The sequence below is a fragment of the Pyxicephalus adspersus genome, chromosome 1, assembly GCF_032062135.1.
Source record: "Pyxicephalus adspersus chromosome 1, UCB_Pads_2.0, whole genome shotgun sequence".
Classification (NCBI taxonomy): domain Eukaryota; kingdom Metazoa; phylum Chordata; class Amphibia; order Anura; family Pyxicephalidae; genus Pyxicephalus; species Pyxicephalus adspersus.
In genome coordinates, this window is record NC_092858.1 from 131632494 (window position 1) to 131652348 (window position 19855).

General features: G+C 39.9%; 1 protein-coding gene across 1 annotated transcript in view; it reads left to right on the forward strand.

Annotated features, from left to right (window-relative positions):
- PUDP (pseudouridine 5'-phosphatase) overlaps nucleotides 1-19855 on the forward strand; it is a gene marked incomplete in the record, with an annotated part of 142964 nt that overhangs the window by 49122 nt on the left and 73987 nt on the right. The window contains 1 exon segment of the mRNA XM_072427419.1: nucleotides 15130-15359. Within this exon segment, the coding sequence (XP_072283520.1) occupies nucleotides 15130-15359 (230 nt within the window).

The following is a 19855-nucleotide window of genomic DNA, read 5'->3' on the forward strand; positions in this document are numbered from 1 at the left end:
TATAATATATAAAATATTAAATTCCATATTGTTAAACTTTTTGCCGGTTACATGGTGCTTTCTGCACATTGCTGAGGTGTTGTTGGATTTTAAAATGTGCTTATAATTTCTTAAGTGGTATGTGAAATTGTATGACCCATATACGTTTTGCTTGGTTACAAATTGCAAAATTAGATTAAGTAGACTGTAGATACAGATTTTTTTTTCATGGTATGTAAAAATGTCTAGAAATTAAAAAGCTGGATTTAATGTGTGTTCAGTAATTACTTGCTTGTCCTCTGCAGTCCAAGTAGAAATTTAAATCAGACTGAAAGAAGTTGAAGCATCTGCATAACTTATTTCTCTGATAGTATTATGTTTCAGGCACTCAGGTGTGTGGTTAAGGTTTTCCAAGCAATTACTGAACATGGGCAGGAATGACAGTTGGGGGCCACACTAGGAAGAATCTACAGTCTAATATTGATTTAGTGTGATTACCAAATCATTCAGTCCATACAAGAGGTGACCTCATGTCTGTTAAGTTTGGAAAACTGCTCTCTGGATAGAGGTTCAGTATTTGGGCCTGATTTATTAAAGCTCTTCAAAACTGGAGAATCCTGGACCAAATCATTTCCTGGTTTGCTGGATCGCCTATGTTATTCCATGATATCCTCTCCAGTCTTCGAGAGCTTTATTAAATCATACACTTTGTGTTTGTAACAAAATTTGCTATGTCAGAGGGAGGTCAGATGATGGCTACATGACCACCCAAAGGAAATACAGTATATAAACTGAAAAGCTTTAGAAGTGCTAGTGGAATAAAAAAGGGAATATTGTATTGGGGTGCACATTAGGCCCCTAAAGCATATGTATATACAATATGTATATGAAAAAAGAATCTTGGTTTGTTCACCCTACACTGCATTGTATAAATTATACAATCTGAAAAAAAGACAAATTTTAACTTTTGCCACATATGACATCTATAATCTTTCTGTAGCACCCCTGGGTGTTAGGTATGCAAACACCGCCATTGGTCACTGCCTATCAATGGGGTCTAACCATTCTCTAATCCATTGTAACATTTAGGTTTTTAATACATGTTACCTATGAAGGTCAATTTAACTGCCTAAATCCATCTGCAAGTTCCCCCTAATACAATTATTTAAATGGAGAACAAAGTTTTGATCTGTATCTGTGGTCCGATTAGATGTACTGGATAGGTGTTCCTGATTAAGTGGCCACTAAGGAGCATATTAGTGAGGTACATAGCATGAAATAAAGTGGCACAGAAAATGTTCAGCCTGCATAAACTTAGTGCACTTATATATATTCATTTTTAATGTAGCTCTGTTTGACCTTTATCAGGGTAAAACACACATAAACAACAGGAAAATGAGAAAAAAAGAATGGTGTTATTTAACAACATAGAGCATTTTCATTTACCATTGCAGAGATATTTAACTTGTAGACTATTGAAAAGCATACAGCAATTGTGTCCTTGTTTGGCCTTTAATGTTAAACATCTAAGTCTTGTAGAAATAAAGATTCCTTTTTCCTTGATTCTGAAAAGTTTTACTTACATTTAACTATGAGCACCTGGTTGCTACTAACCCTCTTAATTCCAATTGAAGTGGCAAGGGTGTACTTATTTTTTTTATATACTGCTTTCTTTTTATTATAGTATCACAGTTCTCAATGAGTTCCTAATTCTGCTGAGGTTGCTATAGACAAATGCAATTAAAATCAAAATAAAAAATGGCAAAGTAACACAGAGGACCTGATTTAACAAAGCTCTCTGGAGACTAGAGACAATAGACAATCATGCAAGAGCTTAAATGATCCTGCAAACCTGGAATGGACCTGGTCCAGGACTGGAAAGCTTTGCCGAAGACTAAATCAGGCCCAGAGACTGAGGGTAGATGATTGGAAATAAATATTATAGAAGATGAATTAAGGTTTGAAATATTTATATTAAAAAGTAGATTTTCTGTGTGCTTTGGAAAAATGAAAGCATGCTGGGTTAGTGCTTGATGCCTTCTGTAAAGCAAGGCAGAGGAAACGTAATGGCATGAAGCTGCCTTGATGCTTTTGAATGAAGATTTACACAGACTACATACAGAGTGCAAGGGATAATGAGTCACCTTATTTTTGACAGTGGCACCATCCCCTGTGGTCAGCACTTGATTGGTGACATTTTCTTGATTTAACAGAACAGTGATCCAATTCTTTGCAATAATCTATGCAAACATATTTGTGAAAAAACAGAAAGCTAAAGTATTTGGGCTTTGCTTAAAAATTTACTTAAAGTATCTAATTCAAAATGTTAAGATTCATTCATTTTACTGAATTGCTTCAAATTGATACAACTGAACAACCAACAGGAAATCTGAAATATCTCATTAGTATACGCAGGAAATATATTTTTTTGTCTATCTGACCAAAGCAATCTTTTAAATTCTTCCTTTCATTTTCTTCCATATGTTTGAAAGAAAACTAAAAAGGAAGGTTTGTTTAGGTGAAAGACACCCGCCCCCCAATATTAGGATAGTTAAAAGTTGGTTTAGTTTCTCTTTAAAGCAGAAGTAAACAATAAAAAACAAAACAAAAAAAAATCACCTTTACATTGGCAGATCCATCGATCCCTCTAGAATCCTCCTTAGTCCCGAAGCGGAGGAAGCATTGAGCGAGATCTGCATTTTTTTTCCCATTGAGGATAAAGCTCCTTCTGCACCTGTCCGCTGAAGGAGCAGCCAGATATATATGTCACCTACCCCAGGAGGCTCTGCGCTCTGCCGCAGCAATAAAGACACAATGGGAGGGGCTTTTTACACCCACCCCCCAAAACAGGGTAATTTTTACCTTACATAAAAGGACTGCCTAACTTTTTTTTTAGGTCTGCTTCATTTATTTTTTAGGTCTGTTTTAAGATAACCTTAATAGTGCAATTGGTACTATTTTTAAATGTAGGGCTAGATTTACTAGTGTAGAGGCAAAATTGAGATTTAAGAAGCTGAGTTATAAGATTTTGACTATTTTAGTAAAAAGTCAAGCGAGTCTATATTTATCCTATGCTATGATAGACAAGTTCATTGTCCATTATGGGCAATTTTGGCAATTTTTTCCTGTAAAAGTCACCAATTTAGTTATTAATTATCCCTTATTTTTATATAATAAAGCCTAGCGCCTGAATATATGGTATTTTCTGGATCTACATTACTTTGTAAGTTTTTTTTATCCCTGTTCACTATGCCAGAAGCAGATGTTCTGTAAATTATTTTTTGTATTTTTATCTATTTTAATTTCTTCAGTAACTAAATGGGATAAAATAAATAGCTGAACAATAAACATTTTCCAGAAAACATAGCTATTCTCAGACTGATGTTTTGGACACATGCCTATTATACATGTAACATACTGCCAAAATTACGTAATATTGTACTGCTTAGCTAATTAATTTTGAAACTATTAAAACTAATATAAATATTTACAAAGTGTTAAAAATAAGTAAAACATTTATGTGGTATGAAGAAGTTATTTAATGTTCACAAATATTTCCTAAAATAGGTTACTTTTTAAAGCACATAGAGAATGCATAGTAAGATCTAAAACAACAATATCTGCTCTTAGTTTTTAAGTAGGAAAATTACTTATTCACAAACACAACGCTTATGATAGCCTAGAAACAAGTGTAAATTTTTGTTTTAAATGAAGAGTTCATATTTATTCTGGAATGACAGGGAACAGTTCAATTTACCACAGTTGACATGGTAAAGTAGCAAAAGTGTGTCAAAGTACTTTATGTATAAACTAAGTTTATCTAAATACATTAGGTCAATTTGGCATAAATTATGGTTGGGAATTACTGCTGACAATTTTGTCATTTTAGTTTCTATACCTGCTGAGTATTAAGACTGTAATATTCTGTACAGTAGGTGTCCCGAGATGGACAATCGGTTTAGTTTTTTTCTTTTTTTTCTTTTTCTTTTTCAAACAAAAAAGTTAGTAAAGAGCAAATGTAGAAAATATGGAAAAATAACAAAAAATAAACAAAAAGAATGCTTAATACATAATTAAATTTAAAGCTACAAACTTTTTTATCTTGTATTTGTATTGCAACAACATTTTATTATGCTTTTCTAAGTAAGTAATCATGTCACAATGTCTGTTAATGGGGCTGACAATATAATGTCCCTACCAAAGTAATATAACATTAACACAGTCTAAGGCCAATTTTTGGGGGGAAGCCAATTAACCTAACTAAATATTTGTTGGATGTAGGTGGAAATGTAGGGAAACATGGGGAAAAACATGCAAACTCCATGCAGATGGTTTCCTGGCTAATATTTGAAACTGGCACTTTAGTGCTTCAAAGGCAAGAATGTCAGCTACCATGCCACCCATGGGACCCTTTTGCATGTTTGAATATCATTCCTTTTCTACTCTTTGGCCTTCTAATAATGCACAGGTGGCAAGTTCTTGATTGTTTGCTTTTTGGGTGTATAGGGCAACCTATTGTTAAAACCTGGTAAACTTAGGCAGGTGATAAAAATATGCATTACCACATGTTAGTACTATGTGACAGAAACAGCCATATATTCAGTAATGTTGTCTATCGCAGTAAATAACCAATAGGGAGGCTTGCGAGGTGGGAGGGTAGAACAATACAAAGATTTGCATATAATTTCAGGTGGTTATTTGAAAGCACAAATCACTTCTACATATAACTAAACTAAAACATTCAGTTTGTTCTAGCTCCAGGTTTATAATACTATGTTACCTAAAGTTTATATGACACAGTAAATAGTGTAGTGAACAAACTACAGCAAAGGATTGATACCACGGACATGACAAGGGTAAAGTACAAGAACCCCTCGCTGCTTGACCATTCAATTATCCACCCCACATTCCCCATTTGCATTAACGACACTGACACCATGTGTTGGAAAATTGTTGGCCACAGCAGCCCCTTTTATTAAATAATGTTTCATTTTTTAACAATAACTATAACTTTTAACAACAACAAGTTTTTTTTATGGGTCCATAAAATCCACCACTCCTCCATCATCCAGCTGTTTTGATCCACTGCCAGGCCCCCAGTCGCAACTACGCCGACCCGGGGACAATTAGCGGATCTCCCACAAATATTTTCACCTCCACAACAACCAAGTGTCGTGCAAGGCCCACATTACTGTACTGAAAAACAAACATTTTTGTCCCCATCTCCATCTTCTTTTTAAATACCCCTCCTCTAATTTTTTATGGACCCAAAACCACACATGCCACCAGCCGCAAACTTGACACCTTAAGATTGCGAGCACCTCCACACCCTAACCGCCCTCTCCAACGCCTCACTTAAGCTTAACAACCATAAATCAGTGCCCACTGCGTTAAGGTGAACTCCATCGCCTCTAAGAATTAAATCTGGCTCAGATTCCAACTCACGGTGACGTACCACCAGGCCCCCAATTCTTCCCACAAACCGACCCACCTCCTTGTTGACCTTTATCTGACCCTTGTTCACCCGTTCAACTGAGCGAGCCTGTCTCCAACTCAACCGAACCACCATCTCCGACCATACCAAAATCGTCCCAGGAAACGCCTCCCTCAACCGTAGGCAATCAAACTTAATATCTCTTATCAACTCCCTCATGGGCCGGACCCCCAAATCATTCCCACCTACATGGAGAAGTAGCACATTAGGGGCCCTATCCAGACTAACAAATTTACTAACCTCGGGAACCACTCTGCTCCATCGCATACCTGGAATCCCGATCCAGCGAACCCTCGCCACCTCCCTCCGCAACCCCAATTGCCGCCCATTATGCCGCACGTCAGCCCTTCTGGCTCCCCAATATACGAAGGAGTGGCCCAAGATCCATATTAAACACGGTGCCCCATCTGAAATAAAAGAAAAGAAAACCAACTCGAAAAACCAATTCCTTCACATCAACACATGCCCCCCACCCAAGTCCACCAGAAAAATTACAATAATTGTGGCCGAATATACATACGAAAACGATGGGACTCCCACCGGCCAATCTTCTTGATTGCTTCCTGACAAAGGCCCCACCTGGCCGCTTCAGTGGCCGCACCAATTCTGAAAGAATGAGCCGCATATACACTTGGATTACGGCCTGAAGCCGCCACACATTTCCTGAAGACCGACACAAATTGGAATCGAGTCACGAAAGAAGCATCCTCGTGAAGGAACAAAGGACCTGCTCCCCCAGACCGTACCCTGAGGTATTCCCCCAAGACTCTAACCGGGCACAACTCCGCACCCGGCAGGCCCCGTAGCACTAGACTAGCCCCTTTACCTTCCTGGTCCGTTTTGGACTTCCGAATCCACACCAGCACTTTATCACTCACCAACCGCACATCCCCCAATCGCAAACCCCCTTCTTTAGACTTGGATTGGCAAACCACTTCACTCAGATGTAATGCCGCAACGTTACCACGAACACCGCTCGAAACAAAACTGCCTCAAAACCACTAAAGCACAATGGACCGAGACACCGACATATGTCCACTAACATCCCAAATGATACTGGCCGCCTGCCATCCCTGCGACTACTGCCCCTCCTGTACCCCTTCATAGCTTGGCGAACCGCAAAGCCTTTCGTCCCGTCCACCCAACCCAACAACTTAAACAAAAATGCCAAAGCCGACAGTTTTCTGCTCATAACTCCACTAGTCACTCCCCGTTGCAGGCTCCATAACACAAATAACAACACTGCCTCCTCCCCCCCCCCATAGAATCCGGCACCCTTACCTCAACCTTGACAAAAACAAACCACTCTCTCCAAATACCTACATATGCCTTCCACGTGTTCTGCGACACTGAATTCCTGATCAGGCCCACAAGGGCCCCCAGACCACCGACCAAACTTCCTCTGGACAAGGGGTCCCAGATCCTCTGCTTCCGGAGCCACTTCCCAAAAGCGCTGCCACTGGAAACGAGAAAGGGAATCCGCGATTACATTGTCACATCCCGGAACATGCACAGCCCGCAAATGTATATTAAATTGCAAACACAAAAGAACCAAATGTTGCAACAGACAAATCACCTGGGGAGAGGATGCAGAATTATTGTTGATTACCTCCACTACCCCCATGTTGTCGCAATGCAAACGCACCTGCCGGTTTCACAGCAATGATCCCCATAAAGCCAAAGCAACCACAATAGGGAAAAGTTCCAGCAGCACCAAATTTTTGCACAAACCCAATTCCTGCCATTCTTTCGGCCACTCCCCCGCACTCCAGCACCCTCCAAAGTAAGCACCATAACCAGAAGCACCAGCTGCATCCGTCCACAAGTCCAACGCATCGTTGTTCACCGAAGGTGCCAACCATAAAGACCGCCCATTGTAGTGCTCTAAAAACCGCCTCCAAACACTCAAATCACCCTTTAAAACCCGGGTTATTCGAATAAAATGCTCAGGCTTGCGCACACCAGCCGTGGCAGCCGCCAATCTGCGGCTAAAGATCCGCCCCATGGGCATAATCCGACAGGCAAAGTTAAGTTTACCTAACAGCGACTGCAGCTCTCTCAAACGCATCTTCCCCATACAACAGGCTTTTTCCACTTCCTCCTTTAGAGCCACCAATTTATCCTCAGGCAGCCTGCATTCCATCCGAACAGAGTCCAAAACAATCCCCAAAAACGACAACTCCGTGGCTGGACCAACCGTCTTTTCTCTAGCCAACGGCACACCAAACTGCTCAGCTACATGTTCCAGCGTGCCCAGTAGGTTCGCACAAACCAAGGAACCTCCCGGTCCCACGCACAAAAAATCGTCCAGGTAATGAATAATTGACCCAATCCCAGACATGTCTTTCACCACCCATTCAATAAATGAACTAAACAATTCAAACAATGAGCATGATAAAGAGCAACCCATCGGCAAACATTTATCGACATAATAGGCCCCTTCCCAAAAACAACCTAACAACCAAAAACTATCCGGGTGAACCGGCAGCAAACGAAAGGCAGACTCAATATCCGCCTTTGCAATCAAACAGCCCTGTCCCGCCCGCCTAACCAATTCAACTGCCACATCAAATGAGGTATAAGCAACCCTACAAAGGTCAGGAGCGATCCCATCATTGACTGACTCACCCTTTGGATAAGACAAATGGTGAATCATCCTAAACTGATTAGGCTCCCGCTTAGGAACCACCCCCAAAGGAGAAACAACCAGATTTTTTAACGGTAAAGACACAAACGGACCCGCCATGCGACCCAACAAAACCTCCTTCTGCAATTTTGCTGTAACAACCTCTGGATTGACCAATGCTGACTTTAAATTCCGCTTAACCCTATGTATACTCACCATCTCGCAGGGGATGCAGAAACCCTCCTTAAAACCCGACTCCAACGTTCTCGCCGCCGTGTGATCCGGATACCCACCTAGAAAAAGGGACATGCTTGTCACCTTCACCGGAGTCATCCCTTTTTCCCGCAGGCTCAGCGGGACGCCCCTTTCCTCTGGCCAAACATCGCGCTCCTGAATGCGCTCCCCCACAATTGGAACATTCATGTTTAAAACGACAGGTGGAGCCAAACTTGCAGGTTCCCTCGTTAAACAACCAACACAGCCCCTTTTTCTTACCAACCAGGGATCCTGCTGTGCCTGAACCCCCGGCGCTGCCAAGAAAGGACTGGTGGGCCACCCGCGTCGGCGTCATCAACCGCATCCATAAACTGATATCATTGTGGTCCCAGCGCATTCCCGGTCTCATCGCCTTCCGCTGCCTAAACTGTTCATCATATCGCAGCCAAGCGATACCACCATAACTCCTATAAGCCTCACTAATCGCATCTAAGTAACAAAAGAGAGCCGAACAATTATCTGGCGCCCTTTCCCCTACAATACTGGCCAAAATTGCAAATGCCTGCAACCAATTCTGAAAGGTCCTAGGAATAAAACGCCATGCCCCTTTTTCTTCACCAGGCCGCTTGCTGTCACTCGGTTTGAAATCTCTTCCCCCAAAACGCTCAACTGGCAGTAAAGAAAATATTTCTACATATTCTCCTTTGCAGATTTTTTCCCTAATGTCCTGTGCCAAATGAGCCCCCAAAGGACCCTCAAAACACACATAGACCTCCCCTTTAGCACCGTCAGTAACCCCTTGATTACTCACCTCCCCTCTGACGTCCTTGCACCCAGAATCCAATGACCCCGCAGGAACTGCAACCACACTGTCACCCGTATGCCCGGACCCTGGAGTGGACATCCCACTGTCCACCCTAGGATTCTGCTCGTCCACCACCACCACCGGTCCTTTTTCGCCATGCCCTCCCCTAACATCATGACCATTCCCCAGACCCCCACTGCCACATCCACCCCCAAACTGCAGCAACAGGTCCCTCAAGCCTTTCAACAACTCACCCCCAGGATTCATCCCCACTGAACCAGGCCCATCCAAGCCCCCCCTGGACCCCATACACCTATCAACAGCCATAGCAGTTTCAACATTACACCCCCCTCCCGCATACCCCAAACTGACAGTTACTCACCAGGCTGCCTGGGCTCTATCCGTCCTGCAGCCGCCGCACCGCTGCCCCGCCTTCTGGACGTCTCTGCCCTGGAGTCCTGGATCTCCCCCTCTGATAGGGCGTCATCCGCACCGCTCCGACCACCATCTTCGCCCACTTCCGGGCGCCGGCATATGTCGTCACGGCTCCTGCCGCAACCCGGAAGCACTGTCCCGATCAGCTCCACGTCCATCCGGTTCTGGGCTCCGCCCTCCAAGGCCCGGGCCGGAGCCCGCCTTCGACACGCCACTCCTCCTCAACCGCCGCCGGGACACCGCTAACTCCGGGACTCCGTGTTCAGGAACCCCAGCCTCTTCTCCTGGCTGGCCGGACCCCGCGCTGCTCCTGGACTCTTCACCTCATTGGGCGGCGTCCCATCTCGGCCATGCCCGCTGTTCCTCCCCGATTCCCTCGGCGCGTGGACCTGCCCCGTGGCGACACCCCGCGCTGCCGGTCCACCGAAGGGTCCCGCCAAAGAAGAGGATTCCTCCCGGCACCACCACTACTCTCGTTGGATCTCCTCTTCACCGGTGGCGCTGGAGGGTCCCTTGCGGGGCTCCTGCGGCGGCGCTGGACCCTGGGGGTCTCACTGGGGCTTAAACGCTCCGGAGGCCTTGACCTCAGAGCGCGTCTTGAAGAAGGGGGGTCTGCAACCTCACCCCCCCCTGACCCCCTCCAAAGCTGCCTCCAGCCATTCCGTTCCCCTGGACTCCGCAGCCTGGCGTACCTTCTGCAGCAATGCCTCTACCTCTGCCAGCTTGCTTGCTCCACTTATAAATAAAATTGCTGCCCCCCAACCCCCCGATCCTCCTTTTATCCCCTCAACATTCCCACCACTCCCCCTTATCCACCAATCACTACATTTATCTTTCCCGCACTTTTCTTCTTTTTTTTTTTTTTTTTTTTTTTTTTTTTTTTTTTTTTTTTGAACTTTTAACCCCGCTGCTCAGCATTCCCTCCTCCCCCTGTCATGAGGCCTTATGCTGCAATTTTTTTCTTTTTTTGCTTCAGGCCTGCTTTCTTTTATCATAAGGGAGATTTGTTTCATTTTTAGGTTTTGTGTTTTGGTAGGCAAACTTAAACTATCTGAAGAAAGAAAGAGAATAATATCCTTGTACTAAATTACAATAAAAAAACCAAAATAAAATATTAACAGAACACAAAAAGCAGGTATAGATTTTAACAAAATAAAATACTGAGATTTGCTGTGCAATGAAATGTCTTTTGACAATATTAAAAACCAATATACAATTCAAATAATCCTATGATAATTAGTCCTATTCAAAAACCACAACTGAAGAAAACTGCGTTGAATTATTATTAATTCAACTGCGTTGAAATATTAAACACAGAGTCCACCAGATGTTTAAATCACAATATGAAGTTTACAACCATCAAATATCTCCCTGCTCAGCCTCAACCAAATGTATGACTGGCCACTCACCAGTGAAGTTGGACTGATGAGTGAAATAAATTGGCGGTCTATCACATTTGTTTTATTTAAAGGTGTATCACCCCCTCCAATCACAATAAAGGACTAACTTTGTTTCAGCAATGTTTAAGAGTTAGGTACACCATTGCTGGATATACTATACTATTGCCTTGCCTCAAATATGTTCTTTTTGGAGGTTCTATTACAGCATACCAAGTAAAAAGGTTGCTAAAGGCTCTGAGTACCATAAAGACGGGCATGTATTCTGCCCCAGTGTATTTAACTCAAACATACTTGAGGCAAAGTAATATTATAGTATATCCAGCACTAGTGTATTTACCCACGGTACGATTGAAGTCCTTTACAGCAATCAGATTGCAATTCGGGTGCGGGGGAGGGGGGATTGATACATTTCTATATAGTACAAATGCATTGGACTGTTGTTAATTTCACGGTCCAACTTCTCAGCTTAGTGGCCAATCATACATTTGGTTGAGCAAAACTTAGGCAGGTGATAAAAATATGCATTACCACATGTTAGTACTATGTGACAGAAACAGCCATATATTCAGTAATGTTGTCTATCGCAGTAAAGAATTCAATTCAAATAATCCTATGATAATTAGTCCTATTCAAAAACCACAACTGAAGAAAACTGCGTTGAATTTCCTGGAAATATGCTCCAAATATCCAAATATTAAACACAGAGTCCACCAGATGTTTAAATCACAATATGAAGTTTACAACCATCAAATATCTCCCTGCTCAGCCTCAGTCAAATGTATGACTGGCCACTCACCAGTGAAGTTGGACTGATGAGTGAAATAAATTAGCGGTATATCACATTTGTTTTATATAAAGGTGTATCACCCCCTCCAATCACAATAAAGGACTAACTTTGTTTCAGCAATGTTTAAGAGTTAGGTACACAATTGCTGGATAAACTATACAATTGGCTTGCCTTAAATATGTTCTTTTTGGAGGTTCTATTACAGCATACCAAGTAAAAAGGTAGCTAAAGGCTCTGAGTGCCATAAAGACGGGCATGTATCCTGCCCCAGTGTATTTAACTCAAACATACTTGAGGCAAAGTAATATTATAGTATATCCAGCACTAGTGTATTTACCTCTGGTACAATTGAAGTCCTTTACAGCAATCAGATTGCAATTCGGGTGCGGGGGAGAGGGGAGTGATACATTTCTATATAGTACAAATGCATTGGACTGTTGTTAATTTCACGGTCCAACTTCTCAGCTTAGTGGCCAATCATACATTTGGTTGAGCACGGAGATATTTGATGCTTCTCAACTTCATGTATTGATTTGAATATCTGGTGGTTTCTGTGTCTAATATTTGGAGCATCTTTTCAGGACATTTATACTGTTGCCCAGTGCCATTTTTTTTTTAGATTTGGGATTTTGGATTCTTTGAATTGTAAATTAGGTTTTTTAACTGACAAAAGACATTTTATATTACCAAAAATCTCTGAATTAAAGCGTACCTAAACTCAACATTTTTACATTACCAAGGGGAAAAGAGATGCTGATCTCACGCATGCAAAGTGAGATCGGCTCTCATTTTTTTTCCCCTTCACATTGGCATAAGAAAGCAGATTGAAGAAGAAGACAGGAGAGAACATAGAAAAAAGCGCCGCCCAGTGCATTGCTGGGCCGAAGAGGAGTTCCAGGATGATGTGGGACCGGATCGTGGGAAGGACCAGCGCCATTGAGGGATCTGTCGGATTAAAGGTAAGTGTAATTTTTTTATTTTTGGTTTAGTTCTGCTTTAAACTTCAACTTTTAACTGGTTTAAATATTAGGAGATTGTATATTTCAGATCCTATGTTATCACATTTTAGGATAATAATAGCCCTGTGAATAAATATAGATCTAATATTTACTGGTCCTTTAACATTCATATGTTCACCTAGCATTAGTGTAATGTGAATTGCTGCTAGGTAGTGTGGAGTGGAAAAACACTGTGCACCTAAACCCAGCTTCCTACACTTCACTGAATTGAGAATGGTTAATGCATTTCACTGAGCAAAAGTAATTCAGCTTGTAATTAACAGTGCTATTTATGTAACAAGAAACTATAGACCTGCTGCTGTCTGGACAGTAATTGTTTGCACTACTTGTAGCTTAATAGGGCTCAGAAGGGAATTGCATGAAATACTGAACAAGTATTTTCCAGTGTGTTCTGACGTATGGCAGTCTTATTTTTGAATGCTTTCCCAAAGAATTCCCACATTTTCTATTTAAATCCACCCTTGGGTTAATCTTGGATAAAAACATTTATAAATCTACCTCTTGGTGTTCCCCAGTGTTTATCTATCCTGGTTTTCATCACATGTGAACTATAATAAATTATGTAAGCCCTTCTACCTATCTTTTACTTCTTTAAACATCCAATGTAATATTCTGACTCTAAACTTTGAGGTGCACCTATTTCTATTGTGGCCAGATAGAGACCACCCCACATCAATCAGTGTAATTTTGTGTGTTTAGTTTAATGTACTAATCCTTTATTACTTAGACCCTCATCCAGCAATATATTTTGTATTTCAGAAGAGCACTTTATATCAATTTAATCTACACTTTTGATCCATTTAATGAGGTACACCCTACTAGTACCGAGTTTGAAACCCTTTTACCTTCAGAACTATTAAAATTGTAGCATAGATTCAATTAACTAGAAACATTCTTTAGAGATTTTGGTTCGTAGTGACATGATAACATCATAAACTTGCTGTAGACTTGTCTGTTACACATCCATGATCTACAATATCACCACATCTCGGAGGTGCTCTATTGGATAGAGATCTGATAACTGTGGAAGCCATTTGACTAAAGTGAAATATATTTCATGTTCAAGAAACCATTTGATATGGCTCATTGGCCTGTTGAAGTAGCCATCCGAAGATGGGTACACTGTGGTTGTAAAAAATTGGACATGGTTCGCAACAATACTAAAGTGGGCTGTGGCATTTATTTTAGTTGGTGTTCAGGGGTCCAAAGTGTGCCAAGAAAATCATCTCCCACACCAATACACCACCACCAACCCTTGATACAAGGTAGGGTGGACCCATGCTTTGATGTTGTTTACACTAAATTCTGATTTTACTGTCCAAATGTTGCAGCAAAAATCAAGCCTTTGTGATTTGTAGCTTCAGGTGCTTGTTTTTAACTGAAAGTGGTGGTACCCACTGTGTTCTCTTGCTGCTGCAGCCAATTTTCGTGGATCACTCCACTTCAAAACCATTTCAATCAGGCAGGTCATTATTCCAGAAAGTGACAAGTGAAGTCCCCTCCGTAATAATCCATCTTACCTGCCTGATCCCACCAAGCAACTGTCAAAGAAATCTGAGATGGCAATCCTGTTTTGTCCTCTGCACATGCTGGAACCAACTAAACTCCTGCTGTTACATGGCTTACTATTTAAAATCCCACTTCTTTTCAGAGATCTGAATTCTCTAGGCCTTCTAGCCCATATAGCACACTTGTAATTTACCTTGTACAGATATCAAACCCGAACATAGACTGGGTGGTCAGAGAACCATCCCAACTCTACCCTGAACACCTCTAGGACTGTAAACTGTAATAAACCATAATAGAAATCAACCCTAAATGTCCTGGAGCCCTAAACACATTAAGTGCCTGTAGTGTACACACCATTAAGTACTGTGACACCCTATCAGTCCAGATGGTAGTGCTGTAATTCGTGCACCAGGCTGTAAAAAAAAAGGGGGAAAAAACAGCACAATCACAGGGCTAAATAAATTGCTGTAACCACAATATAGTAAGCCTTACTAAAGATTTTTGTATAGAACAGAAGCCCTTACTAAGCAATGTATTTTAGATCACAATGACAGAGAACTGTGAAAATCAATGTCATGTTATATTCCATTTTTTAAATGTTTGACCATAGATACCCTTTATCTTTGACTGCATGAAAATGTGTAGCATTGTTCTGAGAGTAAAGAACAGACAAACTAAGTGACGTGATGTAATTACTTTGTCTCATCTTGTCTCACATACATTTTAGATAACCAAAGCTTTTTTTTTTATAGAAGACTGTCACATATTGTTATTATCTGTCATCAATTATATTATGGACAAGCTTTATCATGTAATCTTTGCATTTCTCATTTCTTTCCTCTCCCATTCTCTGTCACAGGGGTTGAAAAGTTAATCTACCATCTGAATAAGCACAACATCCCAATGGCTGTTGCCACCAGCTCAGCCAGAGTGACATTTGAAATGAAAACAAGTAGACACAAAGAATTCTTCAATTTATTCCATCACATTGTGCGAGGAGATGACCCAGATGTGAAAAGTGGCAAACCTCAGCCTGATATTTTTCTTGTATGTGCAAAGAAGTTTAACCCCCCTCCGAGCGTAGCTAAGGTAAGTGTGAAAACATGTATTACCAACGCTGTGCTGTAGTGCTATATAGTAAGAATCACACAATCATACAGGAGCTTGGCTGCATTTTAGTTATTATGCAGGGCAAGAAGCTGCAGGGCAAAAAGTATAATACAGTTTGGTTGGTTTTAATGCATTTTAAAATATAGGAAACATGAAAAATGAACTACAGTGTTTACTTCATAAATCATTTCAAACCATATAAATGACAACTTACTATCTACTTGGCTTTTTGATATGCTATTCATTTGGTCTTAGTTCTTGTGTGCATGAATATTATAATTTGGAAAACTCTTCCATAAAGACAAACATAGTTATGATTAGTAGGGGTAGTACCCATGAGCATTTTGATGTACATGGTTGTATCTGAGCGTATTTTAGTTTACCAACGCAATGTTATCAAAAAAGTAGTATTAATGGTATCAAAAGTCATGATATTTTGCTGCTTTCTGGAAACTCCAGGAAAATTCCTCATGATGACATTTTCTACTACAGAGTGGTAAAAAAAGACAGTGGGGCCCACCAGTAGGTATCTATTAGGGAGATAGGTTTAAAATATACAATATTTCACTGTTGGGTGCTGCACTATCATAAACATTCTCTTTCCAATCCCTACAGTTAATTACAGTTTTAATTACAGTTAAGTACAGTTATTATGCATATTATGTAATTTACAACACATTGATTAAAATGAGTAGTTTTTCCAGTAAACCGCTAAATATGCAGATGTAATGCATATATGACAGCTGTTTTTCCAGCATGAAAAGGCAATGCATAGGTAGAGCCTTAGTTACTAATGCTGACCATATTACAATCTAATCCATATTACAATTGTACAATTACCCTTAGATCTAAAACAATTATGCAGAGTAAATCCTCCCAACAACCATCAAATACTGCAGATAGGGGTTGGTATAACACATATTAGGTATCTCCATTTGGCTCTGACATAGCAAAGTCACATGCAAAAATACCTCAAAGAACTGGATAAAATGTATAATAAAATTACAAACAAAACTAAGTAAATAGAAAATTGACATTAAAACACAATACCAATTATTAAAGTTTTAAAACAAACCTAAAGTAGAACTTTAAAAAAAAACAAACAAAAAAAACACCTTAGTGAAAAGCCCTCAATCTGTATGCAAACCAGTCCAGTAGGTCCCACTTTGTTCCAGCTTCTCTGTTCTTTGCGGCACCAGACAGGACAGCAGGGGTGGCCATCTTTTTTCTTCCTCTGGGTTCTGCCCATATCACCAGATCCTGTACTATGCAGGCTATGCTGTACCATATAAGAAAGTGGAGTGGCCATCCACATACAGTCATGCATTGATCCAGCAGAACTGATGAACAACATTGGGGGACCACTGTACATATATGTTTTTGCCTGATTTGATCATGACTGTTCATCTCAGGTGATGATCATCTGTCATGTGCACATTGCTTTAAAGCCCTACATGCCAGATATGTTATACTTTTTCTTCTAAATTAGATTTTAATGGCTTTCTCCATAACAAAGCCCAAGTGCCATAGTGATGCAGATAATGACATTGCAAATATCACTTTGTGAATAATGCTGTTCGTATATAGTGCACTTGCAAAATTGATTCATTTAATAATTTAGCCAAATTCATGTTTAAGTCTTTTTATATTGAATTCATAAGCATTAGCATTTAATTATATTTTTTAACAGCAAACCCTTCAGCCCTTTAAGTACAAAAATCTTTGAGCTGTCCTTGGTGCTTAAATGTGGCCAGTGCAGACCTCTGTGAGTAGTAGCAAAGTAGGGAAAGTCATACTCACAGCACCTGCTTAAGAACTTGACTTTTTTTTTTTTATTTACATTTTTTAATGTATTATTTTTTTTTATTTATCTTGTTGCTTCCTATTGATAGAGTATGAAGACTTTAGATAGTGTGTGATATTTTCTTTCATCCTTTTCTGTACTTTTATTGTACTGTAATTTATTGTCTTAGTTAAAGCCCAACTGCACTTTCAGATTAGTTCAACTAAGTACATTTCAGATGCATCAGTGCAGAAGATTTGCAAAGTCTTACTGCCTATAGCTATTAGTAAGCAGGCACCAAATAGTAAAGCCTTTCCTCTGCTATGTGCTAAATAGAAGTATCATTATTTACAATGTGCAAATGCCAGAACCAGAGCTAAAGAGAACTCTGCTCCCACACAGAAAGCAAGGCTCCTTCTCTTGTGAATGCTGGCACGGGACTGGCTTTTCACTGATAGCTGTTTAAAAACAATACTAATATTAATAATAATTCACACTTAACTTCTTAACTTCACACTTAACTTCACACTTATTAATTCTCCTTAAAAAAATGTAACATATTTATTTAGCATTTTAAGTCCGCTTGCTCTTATTATCAGATGAACCCCATGTGGATGCACTGCAAGAGCAAAATATTCACTACAGCTGAAATTTAACAATTGCCGTTACTGTTGCACAGTATTCCATCTTTGATCTTAGTGCACTGTTGTGTCCTCTCACTCAGTGCCTTAACGTCGTTGTCATCATCATTCATCACAGTAGCAGGAAATTGATTTACTAATTGCCAGTACTCATCACTTCTATCTGTCAGTATTTTTTCACTTCCCACTTGGTGATACATGGTTGTTTTTACACAACTCGATTCACACCTATGCACAAATGAATGTTTTCATTGCTGGAAATCAATGTAAGAGAGAGAAACTGTAAATTACAGGGGCAGCGTTAGGAGAGTTATGGTAATTTGCAAAAAAAGAAATTGCTTAAAGTTATGATTTATTAGGCTGTTTAATTAAAGCTCTCCAAGGTTACACTTTCATCAGTGAAGCTGGGTGATCCAGCAAACCTGGAATGTATTTAGTTGCTAGCAAATAGCCAATGACTTTGGAGAAAATCAGGTTCAATTTGTTAATATTTTGCCTTGGCTGGATCCTCTCCCCCTCTCTGCATACCATATTTTATACATTTTGTGCTTCAGTATGCAAGTCATGTATGGTTGGAGGTTCCAGCAGGATGCTGTGCATAGTTTCCTGAAAACATCACAGCACTCTGCCTGCATATGATACTTGAACCTGCTTGATCGAATCAAATGAAATCTAATAAATATTAGAGGAGAAAAGGGCTAGATGATGCTGGATGTCCATCAGAAAAAGTGGGGGGGCTTTATCTGACAAGCTGCAGCTCCCAATACACCATGTAATAAGCTGTCCTTATGCAGTCAAATCAAAGTCAATACAAAAATAGAGTCTGTGCAATTGTGCTAGACTGAAGGTAAGGCAGGAATTCGGCTTTAATGTATTTTTTATTTTGATGTTATAGCTGATTAAACTACCAGCCACCTATGTGCTTTTTTGGAGTGGTTAAATGAAATTGCACATGGAATTTACAATGAGATCTGAGCTATTATAGTTAGAAGTACTATTACAGTGTGTTTTGCTTTTAAAATCCTTGTGTTATTGAGTCAGTGGACTAAGATGTATGCATTGTTTTACCTTTGTTTTTTTGAATGCTAAATTCCTTAACATAAATATTGCATAATTGGTGGAATCGAAATATTGTACACATAAAATGAATAGATAAGTACAAGAAGCCTCTATTTAACTTGAATTGGTATCTTATATCGAGTGCACATGGTTTCATTTTCTGCTCTCCTTGAAACATATCTTACAAAACCTCATTATTATTTCCAGGTAGAAACAAGTGATATTTTAAAACAGTTATTACCTGTGAGATACCTTTTTTTTTTCTTTTTTGTTTCATCATTCATTAGCACCTCTGCCATGCCTGTTAAATGTATTTTTTTATTTTATTTTATGTTTATTGTTGGTTTGCCTGTGTAGCTAAAGTAATCCTTCACACGATCATGCGCTTATATGATAAATATGTTCTCATGAATATTTATTAATGTTTTTAGCTGACCTGAAATACAAATAAAACCTTCAATGATTTCCCAATAACACTTTGGGCCTGATACATTAATGCTCTCCAAGACTGGTGAAGATAGAGCATCATGGGTGACTCAGCAAACCTTCAATGGATTTCCTAAAATCATTTTTTATTATTTGACCAATTTTTTGAAGGCTGGACCAGATCCATTCCAGGTTTGCTGGATTACCCAGTTTCATGATAGTCTATCTTCTCCAGTTTTGGAGAGCTTTGATAAATCAGATCCCTAGTGTATTGATATGATGTAATGTTTTAGTAACTGTCTATATGTTTGCATTACTGAGAAAATTTAAAATAAAAAAATGTGTTTATGGATACCAGTACTTGTATCATTATGATAGTTTCTATTAAATTATAAAATGTATTACTTTTTTAATACATACTGTTTCAGAATTAGAATATTATAAATATGCTCAATATATTTTTGAAAACTTTAGCCGTTGCATTTTAGAAAAAGATCATTCAGCTCGGTGTGATGATACATGCTCAAGCTGCTTGAACTGTGCTGCTCCAATAGACTTGTGCTAAG